The sequence below is a fragment of the Hydra viridissima genome, unplaced genomic scaffold, assembly GCF_058129835.1.
Source record: "Hydra viridissima isolate aposymbiotic clone 2 unplaced genomic scaffold, HvirCarnegie_v1 scaffold_18, whole genome shotgun sequence".
In the NCBI taxonomy this organism is placed as follows: domain Eukaryota; kingdom Metazoa; phylum Cnidaria; class Hydrozoa; order Anthoathecata; family Hydridae; genus Hydra; species Hydra viridissima.
In genome coordinates, this window is record NW_028324317.1 from 2023423 (window position 1) to 2042594 (window position 19172).

Below are 19172 nucleotides of genomic sequence, written 5' to 3' on the forward strand. Positions count from 1 at the left end.
CTTAATAAACAAAAATTATTTAGTAAATTATGGTGAATTCCTCACTGATATTTTGTGTTATTATGATTTTTCATAATTAAATTTGATTGGGTAAATTAGCTTGCCGCGAGCAAAAAACTTTGATTATGCTTGTTTAAAATTTTATTTGACCACTTTCTCCACATTATTTGGCAAAGTTCCCTAGCCCTTGGTGGTTGTGTTACACATCTGGCACATAACACTAAATGTTGTCTTATCACCCTATGCGCATGTCACCGGTAATTTAGTAGTGATTTAACATTTACTGTTAGTAGTATTTGAGTATTCACTGGTGTATCTGTAAACTTTTGACCTCCAGTGATTGAGTGGTTGCTTGTCACTAGTGGATAAGCAGTGATAATCACCATTGATTTAACACCAGTTCACTAGTGATTTAGTTATGATTGAGTATTTATCACTGATTATCTGTAAATCTTGCTCATTATTGATTTCTAATGGCATTTTCCTATAAAAAGAATAATTAAAATGGTTATAATTTTTACTGCCACTGTCAATCACTGATAAAAAATATCTAGGCGCCAAACAGATTAGTAGTGAATGCATCATACACCAATAAACAGAAGTTGGAAGTCTATTTTTAAATTGAAATTAAAAACAATACCAAGGGTATTGCAATTCTTATCTTAAAATTACAAAGCCATATTTCTTTAACGTGGTTACAAAAAAATAGTAAAAGACAAACAGATAAGAACGAATTTTTTATAACGTTTTATTATGATTTTCAGTTCTTTTTTTCTCAGTGCGGATACTTAACACTACAGCTTGACATAACCAATCTCCAATAAAACTGTGGAGTTGAATATCTTTGGAGTCGAGATACTGACTCTTGACTGCCTCTAAAAAATAAACTGAACCTCAAAAATGTAGAATTGAAATATCTTTTTATTTGAAACATGATTCGGTTACATTTCTTAAACTGCTTTATTAAAATACTTACTTTGTTTATACCTTTAACGGCTGAATAAATATTTTTGAACTCCATACAAAAATTGTTCTTCTGAGAAGTGCCTTTAATATTATATTATGAGGCAACATCTTTTGTCATTAGTTTATTCATTGCCTCGTATATATTTTTTGGGGGTGATTGCCACAAGCACAGGCTAAAACTGCCACCTCTAATAATAGTTTCTTGCTTATAATTATATAATATATAAAATATACTTACAATTAACTTTATAATAGTCATTAATCAGTAAGGATTTAGGAGCATGCATCCCCCTTCCACCAGATTATCTAAAACATGAGAATAGCAAACAAAGTAACTTGAAAATAGCAAGTAAAGTAACTATGCCAATGAGAAATTGATGCCTTGAGAAGTTAAAAGAAAAATTGACTAGTTTTTTTTAGGAATTCAAACTTTTATGTTTCCTGGGATCATCTCTACCCCCACTGGGAACTCTAGGATCCATCACTGAAAATAACATTTACTTTTCAATATTTAGTTAAATACTCTGCCAACTCAACAGTGAACATTGAGTGTGATACATAAATGCATCACATACTACCTGTCACACTTGCAGCAGTACAAAAGTAATAGTTACTAAATTATGTTAATAAGAATGGTGTGTAAAAGTGACTTCAAAAAATGTTTTAAACTATTTTTCGAAAAGATTAGAAAAATTTTGATTTAAATAAAAATTTAAATAAGAAACACTGTCTGATACAGTGTTGTAAATAATTTGTAACTCTGTATCAGCCACTGGTCTTTCACACTTATCATTTAAATTTTTTAGACCCTTATTACTATAAATTTTTTGACCCACTATCGGATCTAATATGACAAATGGAGGATCATTGTTCAAGAAAACTGTCAAAAGTTCTTTGAATACTTCTCAATTTTTTTCACCAAGTTTGATGAAATATACTTGTGAGTGTTTTGGACAACTAAACAGTAAAACAAGAACGAATGAGCTGATTGATAACATAACTTACCATCTGCAAATATAGATTTTTGTCTTTCAATTGAGTGTCTAACTTTCCCAAATCTTTGACATTGTTGATAGTAACCAGAACAAATTTTTTACCAACATCTGACTCTGCATGTTGAAATCCTGAAAACTTGCCCATAAAATCTTTTTGGTTTCGCTTAACCTTGTCAAACTCTCTTTTTATATTTTTTAAAATTTCCATCACATTTTTCTGGAAAACTATAAGTAAAACATTTTTATGTGACAAGTGTTTTATGTTAATAAAGTTTATTAAAACATTTCTTGTAAGTAAATAACATTTTTATCTTATCATTTTTAAGCGGTTGAATAAAAGACTAGAGTTAAACACATAACATTAAATAAGTCCTTAATCAAATACAGAAGTGTAGGTAACTGTTGTAGCTAGATTTGCGCTACAGTTGCACCTTTGGATTTAATATTTTCTTTATTTATTACTTTAAAATTATTAATTTTTATGGTAATAAGTTAAGAAATAACTCCACTTTGATTACTGTAACAAAACAGGTTATTTCTTTGTTTATAATATTTTACTTTTATAGCACATCAAATTGTTTCTATATATTTAAGTTTTATTATATTCTATTTATATTTCAAAATTAAATGGTCCTAGCAAAATGGTTATAGAAAATGCATCCATTAGCAGTAAATTCCTGACTGCACACCTTAGTTTTTTTTGTTTTTTTTTTCTAAATATTATCTTATCAATAAATAACAGCTTACAATAAAAGCTTTAAGTAAATATTGAAGATAGCTAACATACCATTTTGTTATAAAATAGAAGTGTTATTTATGTCATGAATATCCAAAGATTTACTGCTGCAACCTGCAATAACACATTTAGTTCATTCATATATAGGTAGGTAGATAGAGAGAGATTTAGAGAGAAATTAATAACTAATATATTTAAAGATTAAAACTGTACTATTGCTGCTGGAAATCAGATTTAGACTGTGGTACTTAAGTTTGACATTCTTCTTCGAGCTGCAATTTAACTTTATGCCTCTTCCTTGTAATTGAAGACAGATTTGAAGGCACTTTGATGAAAAATAAAAATTCAATTTATCAAAAAAATAATTTTTCTACTTGTAAGAGTTTGTCTTAAAAAATCTGCAAGAGTGCACACCATGAAACATACCAGACATACTTGAGATGTGAATTGCAACTTTCCAAAAAAAAGTCTTAGTTACATAATAATACACTTGACCTTTTTATCATTCTTGACTTGCGTTGAGTTTCTAATTGCATTACTTGTTATACTTTTAAAAATATTATCGCAGACAATTAAGGTTACAATTTTCAAAATTTTCACTGGGACAAAAATATTTGTATGCAACATAAGTAAAAACATAACAAGAACTGATAAATGACTAAATACAATGCTGCTCAAAAATTTAGCACACATTAGATTTAAGTTTCATTTTTCTTCTTTTAATTGAATTTTTAGGCGGTAAACTTCTTATGCCTTTTCTATTTTTTTTATTTACAGTTAATTAAAACAAACCTTATATAGGAAAAAAAAATAGAAAAAAAATTATTTTATTTTAACCATCTATTTTTAACTTAAACAGAGACCGCTACTTAAAGTGGTGTAAAAAAGCCGCTCATAAAATTAGCACACTTGCACTCCTATTGTCTTTTAACTGCCGCTTTTTACTTTTTGACGTCAAATTTTTACTAAAATCTAAATTTAACTTTCCTTTTTTACATAATAACTGAACAAAAGTTTCTAAGATATCCATAGTATGTATTACCTCATTTGAAATAAACTTGGTATTTTTCGCTTAAATTTTGTCCACAATTTGACCAATGAAATGGGAAAAAAATCAATTAGCTCTGAAATAAAACAGAGTATTGTAAGACTACATCTTGGTGGTTTCAACAGTTCTGAAATAGCTCGAACTCTTAAGTCTGTATTTCAATCATGTGTACTCAAAACAATTCAGAAGTTTGAAAAAACCGGTGCTACTGCACACAAAAACCGATCTGGACGGCTAAGAATAACATGTATCACCGATGATAATTGTATCCATATAATTGCAAGAAAAAACTCTAAATACTCAGCCAAAGAGATTGCACAAGAAAGGAACTTGGCTTTAAAAAATCATATCTCAAGACAAACTGTAAATAGAAGATTGATTAATCGAAAACTTTGTTGCTAAGTTGCTGCCAGAAAACCACTGCTTAAACCAACTGATCGGTTAAAACATATCAAATTTTGTAGAGCTATTTTGAAAATGACTAATTATGAACTAAGGAGAAGAATATTTAGTGACAAATCCAACTTTACAGTTATTAACCGAAAAAACAGAGTGATTATCCGAAGGCACTATAATGAGATGTTTCATAGTCGCTTCATTGTGCCACAACTACAAGGTGGTGGAGGTTCGGTAGGCGTATGGGGTTGCATCACTTATGATGGCCCAGGTCTCTGCTACTTATACGATGGTCTTATGGATCAGCATAAATATATCGAAACGCTTGAAAATCATTTAATCCCGACTAGAGACATCTTTTTTAGCAATGAGTCAGAGTGGCAGTTTCGAAAATGTATGGACTATACTGGACCGCAAACTCACTAAAGCTCCCATAACATCAGCTGAACATCTTAAGGAAAGTTTGAAAGAGTCGTTCTACAGCCTATCGACTGATTATTACCGAAAACTTTTTAACTCGATTAAAAGAAGATATGAACTATGCATGAAGAACAAAGGTGGACATAATTGATCTTGCTATTAAAGCAAACTTAAATCCAGCTGTGCTAAACTTATGAGCAGCTTTTTTCGAACTTTTTTTTTATATACTTACTTTGATTAAAGATTTTTAATCATAGACACTTGTTTTTTTTAATTTTTTTATTTTTTTTTCTCTTAATGTAATTAAAAAAGACAAATAAATATGTTTTGGTTTTTTAAAAAACTTTAAGTTTCTTATTTTTTACTTTTATTTCATTTTTAAAGAAAAAAACGCAACTTAAATCTAATGTGTGCTAAATTTTTGAGCAGTGTTGTATGATAAAATTAAAAAGATTTCTATATTGTTGGTGGCAGTAATAGAAATTTGTCTATAATGGTCTCTGGCTCTTCATCACTGCTGCAAACTAATTTATGTATTTTTTGTTGATGGGAAGCAACATCATCATCTATGATAATCAATAGACAAATCTGATTTGTTTTATTAAGAAAAAAAATCTCATACAATAACAAGTAATTTAAACAACTCAAACCAAAATCATCAGTATCGCTCATGAAATACGGTAAAACAAATTGACTATATTTGTTTTGACAGATTTTCATTATCTTCAATGTCTTCATTTGTATCATCTGCTGATGGAACAAGTTCACATTCAGAAAAACTGTCTAAAACAAAAAACATGTTTTTAAAAGGAAATTCATATGAGTAACTGTATACCTACCACTATAAATTTTTTTTTTTTTTTTTTTTTTTTTTCAAGGTAATTTTCAAAAGGATTCAATTATTTAATGATACTTTTTGGTTTACAACATCATCAGCTAAATGAATTTTAATCAGCTAAATGTGCACATTACATGATGCAAACAATGGCCCATTAAAAAAAATTGATACTTTTGAAAACCATCTTAACAAATCCTTAGAATAACAAACCATCGAGTAATCTTTAACCATTGCTTCAGATAAAAGAATGTGCATAGGAACTGATAAAGCCAATAAAAATTTATACTCATCATGTGGTATTTTGCCTTTCATGATAACAATTCCTGCATATAATAAGAAAAAATGAATTTCTGTTGCTTTAAAATCTGAAAATTCTTCCAAAAGTCTTGACCAACCTTGAAAGTCTGATGGTATACATTTTAATATTTCAAGTAATTCTGAAGAAATTTTGCTTTGTACAGAAGAATCTAAAGTGTTAATATAATTTTTTCAAAAGCCTTTTTGTAACACCCAGGCAAACTAAATGTATATAATCAAGTATAAATCCGGTCACCATTGGGATTCCAAGTTCTGATAATGGTAATTTTCCAATCTGGTGCTCTGAATAATAATTTTCCTTAAATTTTTTATCATCTCGTATTAAAGAATTAGTACCTATTAATCTAATGCCTTTATGATATTCACCATGTTCTTTACATCTTTCACAGCTGTCATAGCCACTATGAGATTTTATACATTTTAAAAATGCTTTTACTGGTGCATCACATACAAATGCCTTAATCCCCATCTTTAAGTCTTCATATTCATCCAAAAAAAGGGCTTTTAGTCCAGCAACAAATTCTTTAAGGTAATCTCCTAGAACAGTAGGTTTTCCTTCACCATACCATAGAGCAATTGTATATGGACCTTGTTGGTTTACAGTACATAATATAGGCCACATTTTTTTTACTATTTTATATTTGAGTGCTATCAACATTTATAATAAGAGTAAATTCTGACGGTTTTCCAAAGCATTTTACATAATTACTTAGTGCAATTTTTATAGAAACATAAACAAAATCACCTCCAGCAAGGTTTTCAACTCTCACACTTCTTAAAGAGTTTTTTAAAGTTGTTCCACTTTTAGAAGTTTCTTTTATGAAAGAGTTCAAATGTATTAATAGCTCATTTAATGGTTTAGACTTAATATCATTTTGAACAGCCCATTTATGAAGAAAATTTTGAGTCTTAACGTATTGAGAAACCCCATTTTCTAATTGATCAATTTTTTCTCAGTCTTCTTCTTCATCATCTTGTTCTTCTTCTTTATCATCTTCTTTATCATCTTCTTTATCATCTTGTTCTTCTTTATCATTTTCTTTATCACCTAGTCCTTCTTTTTCATCTTCTTCAAAACATTTAAAATTACCCATACCCTTAGATGGTAGTACACAAGACACAAAAGAAACAGAGTTGGTATCATTTTTAACACTAACCTCTTCTTTATTAGCATTAAATAATTTTTTAAAGTTTCTATAATATCTCATGTAATTTTTCATATAGTTCTTGCGCTTGTTTTCTCCCATATTTAACTTAAATTTTGTGTTATTGATCACGCTAAACAATCACTATTAAATGTGCATTGAATCATCTCTGACAAAATCTCATCAAAATATTTGAATTTTACGTCAATAATTTGCGGCGACCGAGTGGTGATTGAGTTGCGGTCGCTGGTGATCGTCACTCAATCACCACTAAGCAGTACTAAATCACTGGTGATGTGCGCATAGGGCATGTTGTATTTACTTTTTTTTTTTTTTATCTAATTTTACTACAACTTCTTGTGCCAAAACAAAAGATTTCTTTTGATTTCTTATTGCTTTTTTGAAGCCAGGTTGTATCTTGCTAGAAAAACGACAATTAGTTATATTCCATAAGTTTTTTTAACACTGAACAATTGGAATTGAACTTGAGATGGTTCTAACATTTGCTTCAAGAGCATCCAAGTTTTCTTATAGTTTGTTTAAGCTGTTTCCATCCCATTCTCTAACCCTGGTAACCTAATTGAGTAACACTTATTGATTTTATCAAGCAAATCATTGAACCCTCACTAGATATCTAACAAAAATTTACCTAGCAGGGAAACAAAGCTAATCAACAAATGGAGTTTTAGCCCATTCCCACATTTTAAATCGAAAGCAAGATAATAACTACAGTATCGGACAAAACATGGTGGACAAACTCAAATTTAGAACAAAAAATGATCAAAAGCTAAAAAGAACTAGTAAAACAATTGTATATATTAATTTTTAAATAGTTTATTATGTTCTTAACAAAATTTAAAACGTTTGAATCATACTAAGAATCACAAAAAAAATTTATAACACATTTTTCTCAACAAACTACATTTTTCCCTGGACAAAACAAGGTGGACAAATCAAAACGAAGCTTTTTTTTATAAGATTTTATTGTCTTTATTCAATTTACCGCATTCTTTTGTTTTCACTTTTATCCTAACATTACTCTAAAATAATAAAATAGATTTTGGGACGTCTGGCCAATTATTTTTTCAATTAAACTAAAAATAGATTTAACTCGTGATATATGGGGTAAATTGCAACTTAAAATGGCTTACGACAAATTAGGAAGTGTTTTACGTGAAAATATTATTAAAGATTTTAAAAGCGGAAAACGTCAAGCTGAAATTTGTAGAAAATATAATATAGCTAAGTCGACTGTAAGCAAAACTGTCAAATCATATGGATCTCGTGACTGCTATAAAACAAACCATCGGGGCGGACGTCCTAGAAAAACATCACAAAGACTAGATGGAATAATTGTTAAAGAGCTTAAAAAAGATTCATCTTTGTCATCCACAAAATTAACCGAAAAACTTGAACTACAAATCTCTAATCGCACTGTGCGACGAAGAGCTAACGAAGCAAAATTGTTTTCTCGAATGCCTGCCAAGAAACCGCTAACTTCCTTTAAAAAAAGAAAGCTAAGACTTGCGTTTGCCAAAGCACACCAAAATTGGACTGCAGACCAGTGGAAAAACATTTTTAGTGATGAATCAAAATATAACCATTTTGGAAGCGACGGCAAGAAGCGAGTCTGGAGACCAAAGAACACCAGATTCAATACTAAATATACCAAGAAGAGTGTTAAGCATGGAACGTCTGCTATGGTTTGGGGATGTTTATCAGCACTAGGAACTGGTCCTATTCACAAAATTGATGGAATTATGGACCGCTTTGTTTACAAAGATACAATGAAAGATGTTATGTTACCACATGCTGAATGGGAGATGCCCCTAAAATGGATTTTTCAACAGGACAATGATCCCAAACATATGTCAAAAATTGTAAAACAATGGTTCAAGGACAAGAATATCACCATAATGGAGTGGCCTGCACAAAGCTCTGACTTGAATCCCATCGAAAATTTGTGGGAAATAATTGACAATAAGATTGAGCGTGCAAATGTGAAGACCAGTGAGGAATTATTTGAACAAATCGAGAAGACCTGGCGAGAGATTGATATGAAAATTGTTGACTCATTAATTGTGTCTATGCCCCGAAGAATGAAAAAAGTAATTAAAAGTAAAGGAGGTCCTACCAAATATTAAGTTAACTTTTGAAGTTTTTTGAAAAATGATAAGTTAATTTTTGAATTTTTTTGAATTTTCAGTCGATTTTTTGAATGTCCACCTTGTTTTGTCCAAAGAAAAATGTAGTTTGTTAGGGAAAATGTGTTTTAAAACGTTTTTAGTAATTTTTAGTATGATTTAAAAGTTTTAAGTTTTGTTAACAACATAATAAACTACATAAAAAATAATATGTTCAATTGTTTTACTAGTTTTTTTTAGTTTTTGATCAACTTTTGTTCTAAATTTGAGTTTGTCCACCATGTTTTGTCCGATACTGTAATATCTTGCTTAGTCAACCTTTCTGTGTATGCTTTAAGTTACAATTCGATTCAGAAATATTGTCTGATGTGTTTTAGTTTTCGTTGTTACTAAATTATGTTGTTACTAAGTGTGTTTATTGTTAATTACAGGCAGTAAAATCAGGTACATAGGGGAGACCAGGGCTAGTTGGCTACAGTTTTAGTTTTTGAGCTCTGCATTTCTGGGTGAACTTTTTTGAGGATATCAAAATGCACTTCAAAAGAATATGAATTTGGCAAGCATGTTCAAGTGTCATTCATTAAAAAAAAAAATTTATGGTGGCTCAAAAAGGGCCTCCAAAAAAGAAAAAAATATGTGCCAACTTACCCCGCCCCGGGGTAAGTTGCCTATACTCTCAGGGTAAGTTGGCACACCATATAAAAAGAGACAAGTTTAGCAACATTGAGCATATATTTCAAGCGCATCTTTTATATGAAAGGTTTTGATGATTTTTATCCAACAATATTTTTTGACATTAACTTTTATTGCCCTTAAGTCAATCAAATAGACTTTCCCTCTATAAAAATAGCATCAACAGCATTTTTTGTAACATTTTTAGAATTTACAGGTCTGTCTACTTTTTTTTATAATTTCGCATGTCTGTAGATCTGTAGTGTTATATAACTTAAGTGAATAATGTGAAATGTTGTAAGTTGGCACATGTTGCCAACTATCCCAGCGATCATTGTGCCAACTAACTCCAAAAGCTTTTTGCACACAAAATGGCTAATAAATCCCCAAAAATCCGAAATATTGAGAAAACCAAAATGTGACTGGTTAAGCTTGGTTTCCAATAGTTGTAGAAATATCGTACAACAATCGTGCAACATTCGTTTGATTTGTTGTGCGGTAAATTGTTGTGCAACGTTATGTTTCCATTGCATTGAATTAGCGCAAAAATCTTTCATAATAAACAGTGTAAACAAACAAAAAATGGCTGTCATAAAAAAAATTCTCACTCTACATTATCGACTTTTTGTTACACTTAATTTTAAAACGTCGAAAAAGCGTAAAGAAAAGAAAGCATATGTTTTGGGTTAGAGAACTATTTAAAAATCGCGTTCAGCAAGGTGCGTTTAGTTCTTTGGTGCAAGAAAGGATGCTATTTGATAGGGAATTTTTTTATCGGTACTTAATAATGTCTCCTGACAGACTTGAACACCTTTTGTCATTAATCGGATCTTCATTAACAAAAAGTTGGCAGAGCTACAGTTAGTAATATAATCGAAGAAACTTGTTGTGCTATATGGGAAACTTGTTGTGCTATATGGGAAGTTCTTAAAAAAATATTTCTAAGAGCCTCAAATGACATAAAAGAATGGCAAAACATCATTAAAGAGTTTAATCAGAATTGGAACTTTCCACAATGTATAGGAGCTATTGATGGAAAGCATGTACGCATTGAGGCTCCTGCAAAATCAGGTTCTTCTTTTTACAACTACAAAGGATTTTACAGCATGATTTTATTAGCCATTTGTGATGCTAAATATTGTTTTACAATGGTTGACATTGGGGCTTATGGAAGGGATAATGATGCTGCCATTTTAAATGCAGCATCATTATCCCTTCCATAAGTAGAGCATTTAATGAGGGAAATTTTCATTTACCAGAAATTTCTGAAACTGATCCTAAAGTTCCACCAGCCCTTGTTGGAGATGATATATTTGCACGTAAACCATGGTTAATGAAACCATACCCAGGTAAAAACCTTACCGTTTTTACCTGGGTATGGTTTCATTAACCATGGTTTAAGTGCAGTTTTTAATTATCGCCTATCAAGAGCACGGAGAACAATTAAAAATAGTTTTGAAATTTTAGCTGCTAGATGGAGAATTCACAAATCTCCAATTAAAGCAAAACCATCGAAAGTGGAAAATATAATAAAGGCTACTGTCTGTCTTCACAACTATTTGCGTTTAACAGACGGAGCACATTATATCCCACCTGGTTTTGTTGATAGTGAAAGTAATTCAGGAATTGTTATTCAAGGAGATTCGAGAAAAGAATTACAGGATCAAGCATGTTTGCTTAATTTCTCAAAATCAAAAAGTAATAGATCTGTTTTTGATGCAATTGCAATAAGAAACACTTTTAAAGATTATTTTAATTCATGTGAAGGAAGCCTTTCGTGGCAATTGGACTGAACATAGTCCAATTGCCATTGTGTGAATCATGTGGCCACAATCCGGTTAATAACTAGAGTATATGTAACATACTTTAATAAACTTTCTTTTGAATGACAATATGATATATTTAACAAAGCAATACTTTTTTATTATTTTAAATTTTAGATATGCCCCAATAGTTACTTAAAAGTTTATAAAAGACTTATGTTATACCTCCATGATTTTATTTAAAATGTGTAGTTTTTCACATCAGTTGGTTAAACAAAATAGTAAGCTAGACTGTAATATTTACATTTTTTATTCACATTAATAGGTTAAACAGAGAGGCTAGATTGTTTCATCTTTATCTGGAAACTCTAATTTGAGAAGAAGTGCTTGTATTTGAACTTTAGCCAATGCTTTAGAATAGTTGTTTAATCGCTTTAGCTGTGGAATTAATGATTTCATAAATAAATAATCTTCATCCTTCTCTTCTTCAGTCGGATTCTCAATATTGGAGTTAATCTTTTCTAATGTTTTTACTAAAGTTTTGTCAAGTAAATCATCAGAATCTAATTTTTTTCTTTTTCTTTTAGTTTTGTTATGAAGTATGAATTGTCGATTCACTTGAATCTACTTGCACACAAGAATTTATATAATCGTTTTTTTCAGTCACATCTTCAGATAAATGATTATCTAGCTCCTTGTTCAATTGATGATGAATATCTTCAACTTGCTCACAAACCACCTCAACGTTTTCCTCCAAATTCGTTGTTTCTAATCTGGAATCAGAGGTTGAACAAATATTCGATGTTGTTTCACGATGTTCTATAAAAGTATTTAGCCAATCAAGTTGAAGAAACTGAGGTGGAACTGAATTCCTTCCAGAACCTGATGGGATATTTCTTTTTGATTTCAGCCACCTTCCATAACTACTTCGAATGCTTTTATATTTTTCTTCCGCCTGGTTTGTAGATAAGTTTGACAGACGACCAATTTCTTCCCATGCATTTTTCTTTTTCCATTTGTCTTTAAATTCCTTATCAAACTTGTCATACAAAATTGGAAACTTTTGAACTTCGTTCATAAAATCTGCATTAGAGATTTTTTCTAACACACAAGATGGAGCCGTCGCCATGCTTTGTAAATTATGGTGTTGTGAATAACGTCTTTAAGATGCAATTAGCGTGTGTGTAGGTGGTAATGTATGTACGTGCTAAAGTGTGTAGGTCCTAATGTATGTAGTTGTTAATGCATGTATGGTCTTAATGTATTTAATGTGTTAAAATGAGGCGGTTGTACTTCTGTGTAAAAGGGGAGTAGAGTTTGTAAATTGATTAAAGTGGAGTGGAGTTTGTAAATGATTCGCATTCAGATGGGAAAAATATTGTCAAGTTCATAAAGAAGCAATGACTCATAAGTGTCTCAGGGAAGGTTAAAATAATTCCTCGCAATGGCGATATTTTGTAAACTTTATTGTTGTACAACAGTTATTGTGTGGTTTCCATTAACAAAATAAGCTGCGCGTTTTGCACAAAAAACAAAATACTGTTGCAGAAATAGATTTTTTTCAAAACTCACAACTGCAGTTGTACAACATAAAATTTGTTGTACAACCGACGTTAAGTTGTGCAACTTACACTAGAATATGTTTCCATTATAAAACAAAGTTGTTGTGCAACTGTTGTACGACATTCCTACAAACCAAGCTTTAGAGTGAACCATACAACACCTAAATCTATTCCAGTTTACTTGTAGCTAATGCTATTGCTTTTTAAAATTGAAAAAGTAATATAGTTACAAAAACAAAAAAATCGTTATAACTTCTATGTGCAAGCACTCATAGCCCTGATACTACACTGAAAGATGAATTAGTTAAGTAAGAAGGTTCCATGTGAATTTCAGAAAAATCTGATTTTGAACGCGGTGGGTCAACTTACCCCTGTAGCCAACTAGCCCTGGTCTCCCCTATCTTTTAATGAGACTGAGAAAATGTAGTTTTACTATGTCTGGAAACTTTTTGGCAACCCTGTAGTGTCTATAATACCTTAAAAAGCCTGCAGTTCCAACTTTACGATGTTTCAAAACCAAAGCATTTACTAAAAATTTTAGCTGGTTTAAGAATGTTTGTGAAAAGTTATGCATTAAAAACTGAAAAAAAAATTGGTGTTTCTAAACTTTTGCACACTATTTTGCATTACGTAATCTTTAAGAGGGAGATAGGCGTTGCTGATATTTCTTAAAAGAGTGTCCACTCCACCTAAATAAATGAAGTGAAAGTAGTGTAGTAAGATTAATGAATAGGGAAATGTAAAAATCATTAAACATCTTGTCTATAATAAGATATAAAGGGTTATCCTATCTATTTTTATGTTAAGTCGACTGTTATTAAATTCTAGTCAACTGTAATTATTTTTCGCAAACATTTATGTAAAGTTTTACAAATATTTTAAAATGAAAATCAATTTCAAAATAAACTGCATTACCTCCTAGAAGAAATAAAAATAGTATATTTCATACTAAAAACAATATATAAGAAATTCAAGAACCAGCGGAAAATTAAGAATTTTTTTACAGCTTTAAAAATCATTTATGTCTAATTAAAATATTTTAGCAATACAATATGATTTCAGAAAGTTTTTTTTCTGAAATTATTAGGAATATACACTTATAAAAAAATTTTTCGTTTGAGTGCCACCAAACAAAACCTGGCGGTTCTTTTTTCCACAGTGTTTTATTATTTGATTAAAACAAATTTTAAAACAAGTGTTAAAGAAAGTATTTGCTCTGAATTTCTTTTACTTTTATATTTTATTTTCTTAAGGAAAATGTCACTATAAAATGACATTTAAGCAGTTACGCATCGTAACACCTGTTCCGTATTTCAACAATGGTTTTCCATGGGTAAAACCCAAACATCCATCAGATCAAGATAATTTGGATTGGAGAGAAGAACTCAGTCCCGAATCTAAAATATCAAAAGATAAATCTATTGAAGAGTTTGCGATGGAATATCTTGAAAGAAACTTTTACGATCAAAAACAAGTTATTTGTTTTCCTCCCTTTATTGAAGAAATAGTGCAAAAAGAAGAAATAGATGCCAAATACATTTCCCAATTGTTTACTCTAATGTTTGAAAAAGAGCATAAAAATGGTGTTCGTGCTGCTTTGGCCAAATATGACTTATTTCACCATTTAAGTTTATTAAAATATGACATTCAAGATTACATTAACAGAAATAGAGTTGTAATATTTTACTCTGAATTTAATCTGATTTTCATTGTACGTGTTGCTTCTTCAGCAGATAGCATCGAACAAGAATCTCAAAACTGCTCAACTGATGTCAAATACTTTGTGTCTCTCAACAGACCAATAATTGAAAATGAAGCCTTGACTGTATTGGGAGTGGTAGCTTGTCCATCAGTTGAACGAGAGAAATTAAAAGAAACCCTTGCTCTCCAGTTTTCTTGCAACTTTAAATTGTTTGATGTTTTATTTATATGCAAAGATGAACTTAAATCGGATGACACATTGCTCACCTGGTGGCGTGGTAAATTTTTTGATTACTGCTCAAAGAAAACCAAAAACACAAAAAATGAAACACTTTTTAAGCAACTTATCGGTTTAACCATGTTAATTATTGCTGAACGTAAGAACAGCTATCTTGGTTCAAATATTACAAATCAGATTAAATCAATTTTTCTAAACCGTGAACAAATGAATGCAATAGGCGATAGTAGTCTTAAAAAAATCATCACTGGAGGATTCGGCTCTGGAAAGTCTATAGTTGGAAAAGAGATTGTTAAAAGACTCTATAAGAAAGCAAAGAACCCCACCACTTTATATTACATATGCTGCGATCACTTTTCGTTATTCGAATGTGAGATGAGAAAATTTGTTGATACTATAAAAACTGGAGAGAGTAATGTTACTATTGTTTGCAACAACTTACTTTATTTATGGCGAGATATGTGTAAGAAGCAAAATATATCAACAACAAAAAACATTTCTCTCCCTGAATTACTGGAATATTATGGCACCACTACTGTAAATGGTAGTAATACAGTAAACTTTGTACTTGATGAACTCTCTGGTGAATATGTTGAAGAAAATGATGCAAATCAGTTAAAGAAGCTATTTTCATCTAGTTTAAAGGACTCTACAGTGGTATTTATACCTAAAAGCATTGAGAAGAATCGATCTATAAACAACTATGGTCAAAAACAGCAAATGAAACATAATTGTTTCGATGAAGAAAAGTTAGGTATGAAGGAAATTGCTCTTAAATTCTCAATGAGAGTTACGAGACTTGTCCAATTACTAATTGAGTCTGCACAAGACAATATTATGAAGTCAAGCACAGTTTGCTATCATGACCATAAAAGGTTAAAATTAAAGCATGAAAAAGAGGAATCAGTTTGTGCTAGTGTTCAAGACAACACTATTTTGCACCTACAAGGAACAACTATTACTGAAGAAGTATCAAAAATTACTAAACCATTAGAAAACAACATCACACAATTTTCAACGCAAAAAAGTTACCCATCCGGAAAAAGACTGAATGATAATGATTTAAAAAGTAATTATGATAACAATTTAGCTCAAGCTGCATCTGAGCAGATACTAAAAGATAATTATTTGACAAGTGATTATGAGGATAATTTAGATCAGGTTGCATCTAGAAACGTACTAAAAGATAATGATCCAACAAGTTATTATTATGATGATGATTGGGATCAAGCGGCAAAGTTGTCAAAACGTCTAAATGTTATTGAATCATTGAATTATATGGAAACTAAATATGTGTTTAAACCCGGTGTTGCTGGGCACTCAATTGAAGGTAACAAACCTATAATGATATATCTTCCTTCTCTGAACTGGGAAGAAGAAAGATCAGCTAAGATTTTGTCAGTTTTATTGGATAAGATATGTTTTAAAAAAGGTAAGGGTACTGTTATTATATGTAACGATATGGAAGAAGTCAAGTTGGCCGCTTATGCAGTAGATATTATTAAAAATTATAAGCCAATAGTTTATGCACCACATTTACAAATAAAATCACCAGGAATCCATGAAAAAATGAAAATCTTAGAAGATATAAAACAAACTAAACAAAATGTGCTTGTAACTGACAGCAGAGCCATGTGTGGAGTTGAATCAGAAGTTGTTATTGTCTTTGTGAAACCAGAAGACCATTATCTCAGACATGTCATTGTAGATGTTTGTGCAAGGAGTAATTCATATTTAATATTGCTGGTTTTACCTTCAAAAAATATAGCATCCCAAAAGATTGCAACTGTTGAGGATGTACTAAATGATTGGTCAAATAAAGACTTAATTCGAAAGATCCACGTTAATGTCAGTTATAATCAAAAAGAACTATTCAAACAAAAAGAACAGGTTGTGAGTATAAATGATCAATGTGATGAGTTTAAAGCCCTTAGGGCTGAAAAGGTTTTCGAGGAATATGTCTTTGTAGATGTTTGTGCTAGAAGTAATTTATCTTTACTATTGCTGGTTTTACCTGCAATAAGTATAGCATCCCAAAATAGTGTTACTGATAAAGATGTGCAAAATAATTGGTCAGAAGACTTGGTTCGAGAGATCAACGTTGAAGTCAGTAATGATCAAAAAGAGCTATACAAACTAATAAAAGAACAGGTTGTGATTATTAATGATCAATGTGACGAGTTTAAAGCCCTTGGAGCTGAAAAGATTTTTGAGGAATATATTATTGTAGATGTTTGTGCAAGAAATAGTTCATATTTAAATATGCTGATTTTACCTGCAGAAAGTACAGCATCCCAAAATAGTGTTGCTGATAAAGATGTGCAAAATAATTGGTCAGAAGATTTACTTCGAAAAATCCACGTTGAAGTCTGTAATGATCAAAAAGAGCTATGCAAACTAAAAACAAAACAGGTTGTGAGTATCAATGATCAATGTGATGATTTTAAAGACCTTGGAGCTGAAATGAATTTCTTCGAATACATTCAGAACGAAAGTTTTAAAGTTGACGATAAGAATAAATTAATGTAAGTGATTTTTTTCATAAACGGGAAAAAATGTCCTCAAAGCGATTTTTTGAGGTACATTTTTTTTTTTTTTTTTTTTTCTCCATTTTAGAATGCTAGTTTTTCATCAAAAACCGTTTTTATTCATTTTGAAATGAATTTTCTTTAAACTGCTGAGGTGCATTAAATATGAATTACATCTTGTTGGAAATATCAGCGTTGGTCGTTACTTCCTCAACGGTTTTTGAGGAATGTTAACGAAGACGCTGCTCCTCCTGATAAGTTTTTATTATCACGCGATAAGTCAACGCACAAAAAGCATTTAAAAGCAGTAAAAGCAAACAAGGCAACAATAATTACATGTAGAAATCTTAGCGAGTCTGTATCGTAATATGAAAGTTCAAAGTTCAAAAATGTCAATTTAAAACAGAAATTGAAAAAACCGTGAAATGCAGAAAAAATAAAGTAAAAAAAAGAAAGTATTTTGTCATCGATATTTGTTTTTATTTCGATTTTAAAATCTTTCGGATTAACGTATGACTAAACCGCGTACTTTCAGGCGTTGTGTCGGTGTAACTATTGAAATGTGCGCAATAATTGTTCAGCGGATATAATTGAAAGAATCCATGTTTAAGTCAGTGATTATAAAAACCAACTATACATATTTTGCTAATACTTTTAGATATGATGAAATGGCTTCTAAACCGTTTACATTTAACGAAAAGATAAGTAAGTATCTTTATCTTTTTGTAAAAAACTCTTTATGGTAATTCCATCATAATTTAATAACTGAGAATTTAAATAGATAACATCAGACTTCAGTGAATGGTTTAAAGTTTCTATGAACTTTAACCGGATGAGTAGATGCCAATATGTTAGTTTTTGTGAAAACTATGCACATATATACTGTCCAGAACTTTAGAACATATTTTTAGAAAAATTATATTTAGATGTAAAAAAACGAACTCAAATTGTAATGCAAAGGTTTTCCACATTTACAGTTGTAAAGAACGTCCGCAATGATAATGACCCATGAAATAATCTTTTAATTGTTTTAATGCAAATTTATCTCGAAATACTGTAAAGCTTTTAGAAATTATCATCTTTGAGTTGATAACATTTTTTTCAATTAAATGCAGATACCTTGTATGAGATTTTGGACAGCAGTTTTCGTGAACTCATTATGCAACACTCCAAATTTGATAGAACTGATTGATGCCTGCTGCATTTTTACCCTTCTTTTGCAGCTCACATTTTATATTTATCTAAAACTTTTCAATTGAACAAAGTTGCTGGATTCATGTTTTTTTGGGTCAAAATTTACGCAATTTATTGATATCATTTGATTACACTTTTAGACTAATGGCAATGTGCAAGATCAGGCCAGAAGACAGGTGGATCACCATGTTTTCTGATCATAGGCATGAGTCGTTTTTTAAACATTTTTTTCATGTAAACTTCACCAAACCATAACTTTCGAGGCAAATTTATCAACTTTGCTTTTAGGAAAATACTAGGCTTCATTCTTTCAGGACTGTATTAAATTTCTGGTCTGGGAACGTCAAAGAGTTGAGTTTGCAATAGGTTTTATCATTCATTATAATTTATTTTTAAATTCCTTGAATTTACCCTTCTTTAAAACCTTTATAAATAAAATAATTAAAATAAGCTGCTTACTTATAATGAAATTTAACTTTAGGTAATTTAAATAGCTTCTCATTTTGAG

The 19172-nt window shown here is 30.5% G+C and overlaps 1 protein-coding gene and 4 pseudogenes across 1 annotated transcript in view; 2 read left to right on the forward strand and 3 right to left on the reverse strand.

Moving 5' to 3' along the window:
• Positions 1–19172, forward strand: part of LOC149876800 (uncharacterized) — a 41971-nt gene that overhangs the window by 21408 nt on the left and 1391 nt on the right. The window contains exons 5-6 of the mRNA XM_090075128.1: positions 14257–17467; positions 18129–18175. Of these exons, the coding sequence (XP_089931254.1) occupies positions 14257–17467; positions 18129–18175 (3258 nt within the window). The remainder of the gene's footprint in view (positions 1–14256; positions 17468–18128; positions 18176–19172) is intronic.
• On the reverse strand, positions 739–5233 carry LOC149876801 (uncharacterized; annotated as a pseudogene).
• LOC149876802 (uncharacterized) lies at positions 5256–6964 on the reverse strand (annotated as a pseudogene).
• Positions 8005–11471, forward strand: LOC149876803 (uncharacterized; annotated as a pseudogene).
• Positions 11653–12570, reverse strand: LOC149876804 (uncharacterized; annotated as a pseudogene).